Source organism: Oryzias latipes, chromosome 20 (assembly GCF_002234675.1).
Source record: "Oryzias latipes chromosome 20, ASM223467v1".
Taxonomy (NCBI): Eukaryota; Metazoa; Chordata; class Actinopteri; order Beloniformes; family Adrianichthyidae; genus Oryzias; species Oryzias latipes.
In genome coordinates, this window is record NC_019878.2 from 15,924,366 (window position 1) to 15,938,745 (window position 14,380).

A 14,380-nucleotide genomic window follows, 5' to 3' on the forward strand; every position below is an offset into this window, starting at 1 on the left:
GTGTTAATGTCTCTAATACAAGGCCGGCATTTTACTTTAAGGCTTATCAGGCAACAATTAAATGATAGCAAGGAGAGAAAAAAACAGGCCTTGCTTTTCAAAGGAAATTAGAAAGCTGAAGCGACTTTCATCTTTGCAAAGCTTTCTGTTTTGCTTTATCGGTGAAAGCCAAAAGGCCTATTATCCTCAGATAAGTCCTCTAATCAACTAAAACCATGGACAGAGGATAATCGCATCAGCTCACTAATCACCTTTTTTGCTTTAAGTCCCCATCTAGACATTACTGCAGACATGTTTGTTTTCTCAGACATGCACACATGTTGTGGATGATGTTTGAACTGTATGTTTTGCCTTTGAGTACTTGTGCTTCTGTTTCTACTCATCAAGACAAACATATGATTTCTGTGGATGTTTTTAAAGACCCGTTTTGATGAAAATTGTGCTTATAACATCATCTTGTGGCATTTTTCGGATGATGGAGGACGTGCAAAAAAAAACAAAACGTAAAATTGCATTCCTAACTATTTCTTTATTCAAATAGTTGTGAAATAAGACATTATTTTTTTTGTTTTTTTTAATAAAAAAAAGAAGAAAAAAACGCTGTTTGAAAAAGAGCTTATTTGTGTCGTAGAAAATACACTGGGTGGCCACAAGCTCCATGATCTGCGTAAACAAAGAGCTCTCAGTAACCATTTTTCATCCAAAGTTGCAGTTTTTAAATGTTGAAAATTTGATTGTCACATTACCAGGCTGGTGCTAAAATCGTTTCCTGCTAAGGTTCAACATGTAACTCCATGCAAAGGTTTAGAGACTGTGACAAAAAAAGCTCTGTGAACTCCTCTCATCGGGAGCCTGTGATTACATTTCTGACACTTCTTTGAAATAATGCTGGAAAACCTACAGTGCAGCTGATGATAGGACCCAGTTCATGTTCAATGACAAACAATAAAATCGTGGTATTCTGTTAAAATGTTCAATATTTATTGTCAGAAGCGATATTGCTTGTATTTCATAAAAGTAAATGAGAAGATACTGCAGTATTTCTATGATCCTGCTCCTACATTTTATTGACAGATTTTATGACCTAATATTAGGCGTTTCTTTCTGTTTGCCTTTTGCAGTCTTGTTTTCATTTTTAACAGCTTTTTTTGAAGATTTCCTTTGATTAAATGTAGATGAAACTATTGAAATCCTATAAACTGTTATTTTTCCCCAAATATCGTGCTTTACCCTTGTCCATTTGCTGTAGTTTAAGGTGTTTACAATCTTGTAGTGAAGCACATTAGTCATGACAGTATTACTCAATTGAAAGCTGTTGCCTGTTTGTCTACATAAAACCAGGTTGAATCTTTAATTTTTGTCCTTGACCAGCGTGTTGGTGTCTCCTCACGGTTGGAGTTACAGAGGGATTGGGTTTTCCCTCTGAAGGCCGGTGTTACTGTTCGTGTATTTTGTAAAATGTCAAGTTTTGCAAAAATCCTCATTAGCAGTGCACATATTGGCTCGCTCTGACATCCTGTTCTCCACTTGTCTTTTCTTTAAAAGCAGGTACAAATAAATAACACTGCAGTGAGTCTGGTAATTAGCAGGTTCTCTGTTGTACCTTGGTAACTGTACAGATCCCCCACACTGGTTTGACGCGTGATGTGCTGCCAGTAGGCACTGCGCGGCAGGGAGATGGACTTGGTTATCGTCTCTCTGGAGTGGATCTGAAACAGAAAGGATAGAAAATAACATCTTTTTTTTTAATAGTCTGTCACTTTCAGTGACTCATTCAGAAACGGCCATGCACTTATTAATACACAGGAACCATAAATGGTACCGATTGGAAGACAAACTTGCTGTGTGATGAGCGGCCGCTTCGCTATGAAATGTTATTATCCTCTCTATAGTTATGTAAAGAAATATGATATATATGTAAGCAAAGGCATTTGGAAAAGTTCCCAAAGTGGTGGGGTTCAGGAGCACGGCCATATGGTCAGGGCTTTTTGAAAAACAAGGCCAGCCTACATAAATGAAGAATACAGATGAGATTGGAGAGGGAGGAGGGAAAGGAGGGGCGGGGTGGAAGACTGTTGTGAAGGAAGGAAGGAGTGGAGGCCAAGAACATGGGGGTGTCCAAGGGTTCTTGGTCCACTCCAGAGACTCTACGAGGACAGGAATACATTCTAAGAGAAATATTTGCTCTGTTGATGTATTTTTATCAAGAATTACACAAAAGAGTTCTGTAAACATCCTGAATGATTTAGGTAAACAAGGTATTTAAATAGGCAGAGGGGACATCATTAAAAATACAGAAAAAAAAAGCTGAAAAGTATCCAAGAGGCTTTTATTTAAACCAATGATGACCCTCATGTTCATTATGAGGTGTTTGCAGCTCCAAATGAGATGTTGCATAAAGACTGTGATCCAGACAGATGTACCTGGGAGCTCTTTTCCATTTCCTCCATCATCCTCTCATGCTGCTGGGCGATGGCCAACGTGGCTGAGTGGACCCGCTGGTAGATCATCTCCCCCTCCCGCGTTTGGAACGTGAACAAACCCTCTCCTGTGTCACACATCCTGTGCCAGGAACACACACACACGCATACACGCTTTGATCACACCCACTCTCAGACTGCTGATGTACAAATATGCACGGTTGATGGTTCAGTTATGGGGAGGCCGACTGGTAAAAGCAGCCAAGTGAAGTCAAAAGATACACTAAGTGGACACAGAAGACAAACCAAGAAGCACTTTCACAGAGGCAGCTGACACGTTTGTGCCTGACGGGCCCAGCAGTATCCCTATACAGTTTGGGGTATTCCGTTTTGTTTTGTAGAAGATGTTTATGAAATATTTCCAGAATAAAATGCCATTATCTTCCTTTCATTCCCTAATCAGACAAAATGCTGGGTCTGCGTGCACGCACCTGCCAGACTCAAAAGTAAACCAGGTGGAATCTCGACCGTATCTCCGCAGGGAACTGAGTGGCCACATGACGAGTTTGAGGCGAGCGTTGTGAATGTCCCACAGGTAGATGTTTTCATGGGTGATCTGCATGGTGCACTCTCCGTAGATGTCCAGGTTAGGAGTGGGCATGAGGTACACGTTAAACCGTTCTGAAAGAGGTCACAGGAAGTTTAGACCAAAGGCGACATCCAAACATGGGTAGTTCAACATTTATTGGTTATAAAACTCCTGTGTTAACATGTGTGCTGAGTTGCCAAATGAAATAGGCAGAATCTTAATAACTCAGATAATGTTCAGTAAAGACGGAGGATTTGTACTGGATTAGAAGAATTTAATTAATACATTTCAAATAGATTTTTACTTAAAAGATGCAAAATGGATTTTTTAAAGTCCTCCAATGACAAAAGAAAAAAATAAAAAACTTTCCCAGTGGTGTTTTCGTGATGATTATGGGGGTTTTAACCCAAATCCCACAACCTAAATGTCTTAAAAAGCCATATTTCATCTGACGCCACTGTTTCCAAAATCCCCTCTGTGTGGGCGTGGCTGTTAAGATGACTAGCCCCGCCCTTGATCCCCCCTTACTGATGATAATAGCTGTGTCTTGCGCGAGTGAAGAACTTTAATAGATTTTTTTGGTTTGGAAATTGGCTCTAACACAACGTTCAACTAAAGACTAGCTGTAAAATGTTTGCAGATCACTGTAGCTGATATATTGGAAGCTACAGCTAGCTTGAGCGTCTCCTAAAGCGAAATACTAGAACGCACTCAGCAGAGCATTTTTTTTGGTAGCAACAGCCTTAAACGCATGTCGCTGGAAGTGGGTTGATGCTCCAAGTTTGAAGTCACAACCCCAGTCACCAAAATCTCATTTTTGACTCACCAGCAAAAGTTGGCTTGTAGATTTTCATCAAGGCAATAAGAAAAAATATCCCCTGATTTATTCTTTTTTTTCTCTTTACCCTCTCTGGTTAATGCAGGACAGAAAGCTTTTAAACTCGGTCACAGAGAGATCACAAATGTGGAGAACACATTTCACGCCCCTAGGTGTGTGACGGCTGATGGGTCTTTAACGTCAATTTCAACTTCAACTTCAATTTCAAACATGTGTTGACCACAACAAAATCCATGGAACACTTAAAATACTTGCGGGCACAAACTCAGGTGCGTGAGAAGTGAACATGATTTTCATCTAAGGAGGACTTTAGATCCACATTGCTTTACCCTCTAGACTAAGTACTAACAGTTTTTTAGGGCAAAATGTGCTATAAGTTAGTTTTTAGTGTAAAAATTTTAAAATTTTCAACTTGAACTTCCACCTTTATGTAGTTTAAATAACTACCGTAGTTGCATTAAAAAAGTTCATTATTCACCAGCATCGATTTTAGATGTAAATTTAAAATATAGATCAATCTTTTTTGGTTGTGTTAAATTCTAAGTCTAAACCAATTCTGAATCCAATTGGTTCTGTAATTAGGTACTAATACGAATACTGATTAACACTTTCATTTGTTAAAGTTAATTATATTATCTTGGTGTACAAAGGATTTAACAATGAGAGAGACTAACAAGCTCATAGACACCACAGTAACAAGAATAGGTGTGGGCTACGGGAAAAGAACGAAGCCTGTGGTGCTGCCAAGCTTAAACCCAAACCACAGTGAAGAAAGAGGTTTTTAGGAAATTCAAGAATCTCTCTGAGGCCCTGGATATGCCAAACAAAAACTCGGCTCTGGCTATCTGCCTGAAAAGGAACACCAAAGAAGCACAGAGCAAGAGAGTGTCTTGAATGAAGAGTTAGACAGCAGCAGGCAGTGAAGGGATGTACAGTACACAAACTCAAAGAGTCATAAATCCATCCCACAAACTCAAACAGCCCAAACCCAGACGGTCCCTGGCCTGTAACTCAGAGCTTCACATATTAACAATGAGATTATTGTAACTACTGCGGCCTTGTGAGACTGCAGAGGGTAGTTTGAGAGGGCCATGGAGAAAAGTTTAGCACAAACTAAATTAAGGTGATTTTTTTTGACTGCAGATCAAACTGACACTTACACTACATTTACTCAAAAATGAGGATAGAATAGAGTCCATATGTGACAAACGGTGGCAGACTGCCTTCAACAGAGATAAAGTAAGCACACAGGAAGGAACCAAACTGCAGACATTACGGACGGTGATAAATACATTGGTCCAGCAAACCTGCCACCTCCAAAACTTAAGGCAGATCCTGAAGAGCTGAGAAACTGGGATTCAATAACAAATACTCTCCAATAGTGGTGAGATGCTCCATCTATGAACAGTTAGGTAGCAGAAGCAGAGAAACCTTCGTCGAACGACAAGAGCCTGCAGATTGGAAGTCTATGAAGCTGTTGATTTTCTGTTAGCATGAAGGGCTGGCTGAGGGACAGCAGAGGATCCTAAGCTGAGGATTCATTTAGAGCGGGATCGGGATCAACTGACACGTCAAAAGCTGGTCATCACTTCCAAATTACTGAATCCAATTGACTTCAGATTCATCATGAGTCTGTTACCTGTCACTTTTCTTTGTCCAAATTCAATTCCAAAATCATTCGATGTGGTTACACGTTCCTTAAAGACCCACTTCGATCATCTTTTGAGCTATTTTCAAAGCATTCCCAGTAGTCTTATATTTATGATTATGCCTTTTTTTAGCCAAATTTAAAAAAAAACTTTGTTTTTTTTTATATGAAAGTTTTTTCATTTCATCGGACTTCACCGCAGTTATGGGAAAAAACGTTGGCACAGAGCACCCCACCCCCTCTTCCCCTCCCCATTGCTGAGAGCTCGGAACAAGGAGCTTGTGGCCCGCCCAGCATATTTTCTACGTTACAAACATGCTCTTTGTCAAACAGCTTTTTTTCGTCTGCTCCTGATTCACAACAATTTCACAACAATTTGAGTAAAGAAACCCTCAGAAAAAAATACATTTTGAGAATATATATATTTACACACACACATATACATACATACATACATACATACATACATATATGTAGGGCTGCACGATATGAGGAAAACACGCGGTATACGATATTATTGATCAATACTGGGATGACGATATAACTTGCGGTACATGACAGATAACAAAACAACCAAAAACATAATTTCCATTTCACTGCAACAGTTTAAAAATAAAACTCCAAATGACCCTCGTCTACATAGGAGGCAAACATCTAACATAAAAGGGCTCCATCAGATTGGTCAACAACGTGAAGGCGTCCATCTGATTCGTCAAATGCATAAAAGGGATTTATTTGATTCGTTAAATATTTCAAGCTGCCATAAGGCTGTTTTATCACATTTGAGGTTACCATTTATTGCCATTTTCACGGTCTTTTGCGATATGCATATTGCTTACCTTGATCTTGCGATAACGATACATTTGGGATTTATTGTGCAGGCCTACATATATGTATACATATTCACACACACTATACATATATATGTATACATATTCACACACACTATACATATATATATATATTCTCCATTATCAGAAAAATGCCACAAGAACATGTTAAAATCAGTAGAAACACGGTTTTCATTAGTGAGTCTTTAAGCAAATCAAATGTGAAACTTTATAAATAGAATTATAAATTGTTAGAATGAAAGCAAAAAAAATCAAGAAATAATTTTAATAGAAAATGAATATGTGGATTTAATTAGTTATTTTTGCACTTTCTAAGTACTCATTTAAATTAGACAAAAGCCATTTTGGAAGACTGTGAAAAGATGGTTTATTAAAAATAAATTCTGGGAACAATGTGATTTTAAAAAGGGCTGGGAAGCTTAGTTAAAACAAAAAATCCGTGAATACATAGTAATATGTGAAAAGAGCTCCCAATGAATTGTTTTGGATATTAGTTTTTCTGTTCAGTTATTGAAAAAAGAAACAAATTTTGTTGTTTTGGAGTGCAGATTTATGCTAATGAGACACAATAAGCAGAAATGCATTTTAATCAAGTCATAAATTATTCATGACTATCTCTATGTCATTGATTAAAGCAGAGATGGGGAGGTCAGATGTGAGTTTACTGTCTAATGCTTGAAGCACCAAACATTCAATTTTTGGAATGAAACATGTCTAAATAAATATGAGTCCATGTTTGGTAAAGAAGTGAGTTTTTTCCCACCAATTAGAAAATTATTCAACATGTATAATTAGGCTTGTGCTTAATTCTGACTCCTTTTTCCATGTGTATATTACATTTAATCTTATAAAATATTGCCTAAAAAGTTGCCTTATTTGACCTTTAGTCGGGTTAACTACCTAAATTTAGGTGGAAACACAACTCAACAACTTAAAGATAAGACGTGAAGCAAAATAGCTTCACGTAGGCTTTTGGCTGAAATGTAGGAATATACTTATTTAATTTTTAAATTATTTTATGTTACTCATTTGTTTTACTCATTTGAAGTTTTTTGGTTGATCCAAATCAGATTTTTGCCTTTTTTGAAAGTTATAGCATCTTTTTTTTTCTCTTGTAGCTTCTTTGATTTCCTTCATGAGCTAACAAATGATTGCAGTAAAAGCGTTATTTTCTGTGATAGCCCAGCCCTGTTGTCTCATCTCCTTTCAGTTCCCATTTCCTGCAAGTGGAATATGTGGCGAGGCACATTTATTTCACATGGCTTTTGGAGCCATAATCTCATCCATCTCTATGACAAGCTTCATTACGAGAGAAGCAAGTGATGCACAGCACTTCTCATTAGGCCTGGAACAGAGCCCCAGCCACAGCCTGTGACCCGTGCTTGAACACACATCTGAGCAAGCCTCTGAAGTTGAACCAAGGAGTGCTAATGTAACTATAAACTCTAACAGGGGACTCGAAATCAAATATCGACAAAATGGCCCCTATTAGCAAGGCCTAATTGGGCAGTGGTTGTTCCACTCCCATGACCCTCTCATGTCTCAGTTGCTTTAACACTTACAGACCCCGATTGCAATGGCAAACTGCTTGGTGGCAGGCTGACTGAGAGACTATGACCCCAAATGCTTGTCTGTGCTAGCAGGGACTAATTGGGCACTCACCGTTCTGCTCCCGCTGCACCCCCGCTGCTAACAGGTCCGGCTCCCCCAGGCTGATGTCGTTGAGTCTGCAGCCCAGGCACTCCATGCACAGCAGCTTACACCACTCCTCTGCATCCAGCTCTGCAGAACCACAGAGCGGCACAGTGTCAGTGCTATCAAACAACCACACACCTCTTCTGCATAATTAAAAATAGAAAGTACACCAGCGGTGTGGGAGAGTGAATATACATGTGAGATCAAATGTTCTATGTGCAGAGACAGGCTTAAAGACCAACAGAATGGTTAGTGTTATTGACTTGGTTCAGATTAAAGAAAAACAATGTGTTCTGAAGCACTAAGACAAAGCCCCAGCCTGCATTTCTCCTCCCTCGTCTACAGCTGCTGCTGCCATGACTGCAAAAACAGTGGGGCTGTTTCAAAGTAAAAGCTGAGAAAGCTCAAGTTATACCGCTTTGCTGTTAATCTGCCTAATAAACCCCTAATAAACCCATTTTTGAAGCACAGAAAATGAAAAATGTAGATTATTTTTGTTCGGGGGAAGCAGCAAATTATGTTTTAGGTTCATTTCAACTGTTTTTTTAGTCAGACTCTGCAGAAATCTTTAGTAAGATTCTAAGCAAAAAAGAGATTTGCTGACTTGTCACAAAAATAAATGCTGAATAATATAAATCCCTAAGCTTCACAAAAACAAAAAAAGACATTCCTCACAGAATGAACTGATCCATCTAACCTAGTCATTAACTTACAGGCCTAAGAGTAGCTTCAAACTCAACTTGAATATTTGAAATATCAATACCCTCTTTATTGTTTAAAAGAACAATAAAAATCCCATGATGTCTCTCTAAAATAAAGCTCATAGGATTCTACAGAGCAGGTGGGCTCATTCAGGTCTTGTAAAGTCTGATGAGAAGCAAACATTGCATCAAATGTTGAGTAAGGCCCAATTATTTATTTAAAACTATAAATCTAAATGTAAAGCCTGTAGGTTTCATCTCACATTTCTGGCTTTTGAGAAATACAAAGCTTGATCTGACGTGTTGGCTCTGACAGAAACCCCTCTGCTTTTTTTGTATGAATAATTTATGAACTTGTTTTAATTAGGGTTAAGTGAAAAGCAATTATTTTGCAAATTAAATACAGAAATAAGTGTGACATTTTGGTATTTCTGAATACTGATGTTTTTCTAGTTTCATGAGTCATAATGTGTTTATAATGCTGAAGATTTAAAATGTTCCTATGTGGGCTTTTGCTAGAAATCACTGAGGTGTGAAATGAGACTAACATTTGAGTTGTTTATTTTTTTTGCTGAGCCCCGGGGGATTCTGGGACATGTAACTATGGTCACTCATGTGTAAAGGAACACGTGTGCAGGTGAGAAAACGCAGTTTCCTTGTCTGCAAACTCAAACACCATCAGCTTACTGGCGTTAAAGTGGGAGTAGAGGAGATCCGTGTTTTCTGTAAATGTCGGCATTAGAAGACAAGGGGGTCGACGGGTCAACTGATCAACGGAGCTGGAACAGAAAGGTTAAGGAAACAGCTGCTGCAACGTTTCAAAGACGCACACAGGAAAGCAGAAACACAGCAGGTCTTTTCTCCCTCATGCCTCCCTAAATTCTGCTCGCTACGGCCTTTAAGTGCTTCTAAACTCCCACACTTTTTAAGGCCACTGAGTGAAAAATCGGCTAAACAAACACTTCATCAGCACAGAGGCAACCTAGCTACTCTACGTGCCATGCATGAAGAGAAATAGCAGGTCGAAGTCTCTCTGCGCTTGTGTGGATGTGAAGGTGTATGACGGAAGAGCATGGACTTGCATTTGTATTGAGTCAAAAATAAAAAAAAATAAAAAGGAAGCAGGATAAAGCTTGAGTGAGAGCATAATGTATGTGACAATCAAATCAGCAGTCAGTCTCTGGTTTCAGACGAGGAAGTCATTATGCAGACAAATACAATACGTATTCCCACTTGTCTATGCATTTGCCACGTCCAACCCCTCTGCAGAATTTAAGGGGGCTGACATTCTTCATAGCACTCCTAATCTTCAGGTCACCATCTCATTTTTCTTTATGTGCACATATGACAGTCACTCTCAGGGCTGTCAAAAATATACTCCTCCTTTTCCTTCGAGTGTTTCACTGACAGCACACACAGCCTGACGTTTCATTAGGTTTGTACTTCCAAAATAAGATGTCATGAACACTTTCCCATCTTGGAAAACAGGACAGTTCAGGATTCTGTGTGTGCTATAAAAAAAAGGGGGATCTCGCAGATTGCTTTACAGTTGCCAAGTTCAGCTTTAAATCCACACTTCCATTGACATTGCACCACAGTGGAGAGGCAGAATGCCAAGCAAAATTCTTATCAACGTTGGCTCTTGAGCAATCCGGGCCAGCTGGCACCCCACAATAGCCTTTTCTTTCAATTAAACTTAAATTGAATAAAATATTAAAGGAGCTTTGAAATAAGATATCTTTGTCTTTCGTGTGTGGTGGCTTAATGCTGAACTTTAAAAAAAAAAAAAACATTCACTCAACTTCTAAGAAAAGATAATAGAACAGAAGATAAAAGAGACTATTTTTACATGTCATATCTGAGTGACGTGACCTACTTTATCCAAACCAAAATAGAGTCAAGTGTTTCCAGTAAACATGTTTTTTTCCTCTGTATCTGGAACCATATCAGGACACAAATGCATTATATTTTTTGGCCATTTTTTACTATTCATATCCAGATAAAAACTTACAATTAGCTTAAAACAGCCCTCATTGTAACAGTGGGTGACTAATAGTAAGTGTGTTTGTAAGGGTTCCTAGGGAAACACCAATATAATGTTTCTTGATAGCTCCATTATCAGTGTAACTTTGAACAACAACAACTTACAGGATTACTTGTCTGAAGGTAATAATTTTAGAAGAAAAAATACAGATTTGCATTACAATAAACATATCCTTAAAGTGTTGCATGGTGGTAGACATATGGTGTGGAAAATTGATACCTCAGGAAAATATAAAGACATTTACATATGAGCTGAATCACATGGAACTTTCATACATGTATCGAAAGTATGAGCAAAATTATAATATTTGTTTTTCAAATAAAAAAAATTGAGAGAAGGCCAGAATCTTAATCTTTAAGTGATAAATAAAAAAACGAAACATTTTAGTTAGAGCTGTGTTCTCCAAGCATCGGGACAAAAACATGTGAGCTCCTGTACATGACAATAACACACAAAGACAAAGATCAACATGGTAGAAAATAAACTTACTAATAAATAAAAGTTTGACAATAACAGACTTGGCTGTTTCAAAAGCTGCAAAACTAATTTGAAGTTATTAGTCAAAACTAAGGCAATCTGTACTTCTAACTTGCCCTGTCCAACAGCTGAGCAAACAAATGAGAACATTTATTTAACTTTAACTAACTTTAAGCCTTCTAACACACAATAAACCCCTTTGGTGATTTACACTAAACTTTATTTATATGAATTATATTTGTAATTATATTTGATGGACCGGACGGAAAAGAAGAGGAGGGAAGAAGAGAAAGGGATGTTAGAGAGAGGAAGAGAGAGAGAGAGGGAGGGGGTAAAATCATAAGACATCGTAAAGCAACAAGTTGCTGGAAGTTTAATTTGGCAATCTGTGCTTAAAAACTAAAAGAAAAAAACAAAAGTGTTCACCACTGGAGGAGATTTGTGAAGTTGAAAAACTTTTATAAGAGTAGTTGTCTGTATCATGAGGGAGATCATTACCTTTCAAAGGGGAAAGAAATACAAGACGGCAAGAGACATGTGAAAGAAATGCATTTTCTAATACGTTCTAGTCTAATCTCAGTATGAGCACACATTTGACACTTGCAGGGATGTTTGCAGTGAGTGACTCAAAGAAGAAGTTAAAGACGAAACTATTTGGTGTATGTCCTCTCTGCAAACAGCCTTACGCTTCCAGGCAACTGACCGTCAAGCTGCATGTTGATCTTGAACTTCCTTAGCTCCCTGCACACGTTTTAGAAGCAATCTTTATGGTTACACATCATAACTAGATAGAAACGCACCTCAAGTGATACTCAATATCTGATTACATACCTGCACAATGCAAATCAATATTTCAGAACACATGCTCCTCTTCTTAATCTAGTGGCAAATAAGCTTCACTTTTCCTCAATTCTTTGCCGTCCTCCTTCACTTTTTTCTTTGTGCATCTCAGTTCTTGTTCTGCCAGCATCTCTCCCCAAACCACATTGATGGCATTTTGTAGATGTGTGTCAGCAGAACACCACATTACCAGCTTTCTACTTGTGCTGCTCAGACGAAGCCCTTTGCATGAAGGAAAACGCACATACCTGATTCACAGGCAAACGTCTTGGACGTGTCATCGCAGAAGATAATGGCAACCGCATGCTTTTTTGTCTCCCGTGGCATCCGGGTAATGTTCTTGATGCTATGAAGCTCGGTGATCTGAAGAAGGAGCCAAAAGAGGAAGCAGTGCATTAGCTAGAATGAACACATCTAGAGCAGCAGCAAGATTTAATTGCCATCTTGCACAGCTTTGCTGAAAGTGCAATAGTGGCTTAGGGCTGATAACAATGGAGGAGCACAGCAGATATCAAAGGGGAAGGATCTTCAGAATAAATAAATACTTGGAGTCATCCAGCTGAGAACATAAAACTGTTTTTTAATTTAACAATAATTACTTCCTAATGTAAGATGCTTGCACTTGTGTGATAGACTTAATGCAAATATGTTATTTACTTAAAAAGCACTCTTCATGTTCGCTGAGCTTCACTCCACACAAAACATGCTTCCATTTTTTTGCATCTTCTTTGAGCTCTTCCAGTCAGCAGGGAGGAAAATAATCATTAGCTTCTAAATCACTTTACCAGGAGTTTGATCGTGGATAAAAAAACGAGAAGATTACATTCAATTGAATACTGCCGGCATTTACAGGCCATTTTGCTCAACTGTATTCACCCAATTCAGTCTCCCTAGCAGATAAGGCCCATTACATTATTGTGGTCCATTGTGTGCTAACTGTGGGCCCTCTGCCAGACTGTTAGGAATGAATTAGCTGGGCCCATTGCCCATGCAGGAAGGCTTGACTCTTACAGGTTAACAGGGCAGACCTTATAGCCCGCAGACAATACTGTATGTGGACCAAAGGATTTTTTATTACTTAGTTTTGACAGCGTGTTCTGAATTCTCCTTCACGCTTATATAGTAGCCACTCAAATGCATCATTATTAATAAACAGCAGAGATTTTTCTAATGCCCTAAAGGAGGGAATCTGTATTTTTATGATATGGTGCATACATATAGCAGCTGCAGCTTGACATTTCACTTATGATGGAGGACATACCGTATATAAAGAAAATGAAGCTTAAAATTGCATTTTAAGTTTTTTTTTTAATCATTGTGGATACCGAGCAGATGAGAAATTGTCAGTTGAAAAAGAGCATATTTGTGACGTAGAAAATGTGGTGGTCAGGCCACAAGCTCCCAGTTCCGCTCCATTCTGCTGCATCCACTTGTAGACGACCAGATCAATGCGCGTCTTTGTTTTCCTCGTATGAACTGGCATCTTGCTCAAAACTATACGGCTCGATAGCTCTAATATTGCTCACCATTTTCATTGCACCAGTAATGTTAGGGAGGGGGGACTGTAAGTTAGCGGAAGTTCATTTAAACAGAGAGCTCAGTTACGGATGGCAGGAAAGAGGAGCGGGGTTGCCCTGCGCCAATGGTCATGTCCACCTTACGAGGATAATTTCTAATGCAATACTGCCGCTCTGCAGGGATTATGTTCTAGAAAACAACACAGGTTTTTTTATCTGGGGTACAAGCGGCACAAGGATTAAAAGAGGGTTTTAAAAAAGATCAGAAGATGAACAGAGTGGGTTTTAAGTGACATCGTTTAGCCCATAGTTGGGCATGGATGTAAGTTTGGCAGCTTCACCTTTAGACACTGAATTTAAAAAAAGCTAACAAGGCTATATATAAAAAAACAACCACTGAAAGCAGTCTGTTTGGTCAACTCTGGCATGAAGTACTGATGGTTAGAAGGAAATGTGCAGAATGTTTTAATTGAATTTTTATACTATATATATATATATATATATATATATATATATATATATATATATATATATATATATATATTTTAATAACAAAATAGGGTTGTTTTATGAGAAATTGCCCATTCTTGTTTGTCAAAAAAAGGCATTTGCAACCTTTAAATACCACCAGCATCACAAACTGACAGAACCTAGTCACAAACGTGAAATTTAAATGGATAAATAGTCTTTAACAATGCATGTTCCATCCTGTTACTCCAAAACAGAGGAAGATAACTGCTTTTTAAAATAGGAGGAAAAA

General features: G+C 38.4%; 1 protein-coding gene across 1 annotated transcript in view; it reads right to left on the reverse strand.

Annotated features, from left to right (window-relative positions):
* dok6 (docking protein 6) overlaps window positions 1-14,380 on the reverse strand; it is a 50,168-nt gene that overhangs the window by 6,015 nt on the left and 29,773 nt on the right. The window contains exons 3-7 of the mRNA XM_004081249.4: window positions 12,352-12,466; window positions 8,009-8,128; window positions 2,912-3,101; window positions 2,424-2,562; window positions 1,604-1,709 (exon numbers count right to left, since the gene is read on the reverse strand). Coding sequence (XP_004081297.2) covers window positions 1,604-1,709; window positions 2,424-2,562; window positions 2,912-3,101; window positions 8,009-8,128; window positions 12,352-12,466 — 670 coding nt within the window. The remainder of the gene's footprint in view (window positions 1-1,603; window positions 1,710-2,423; window positions 2,563-2,911; window positions 3,102-8,008; window positions 8,129-12,351; window positions 12,467-14,380) is intronic.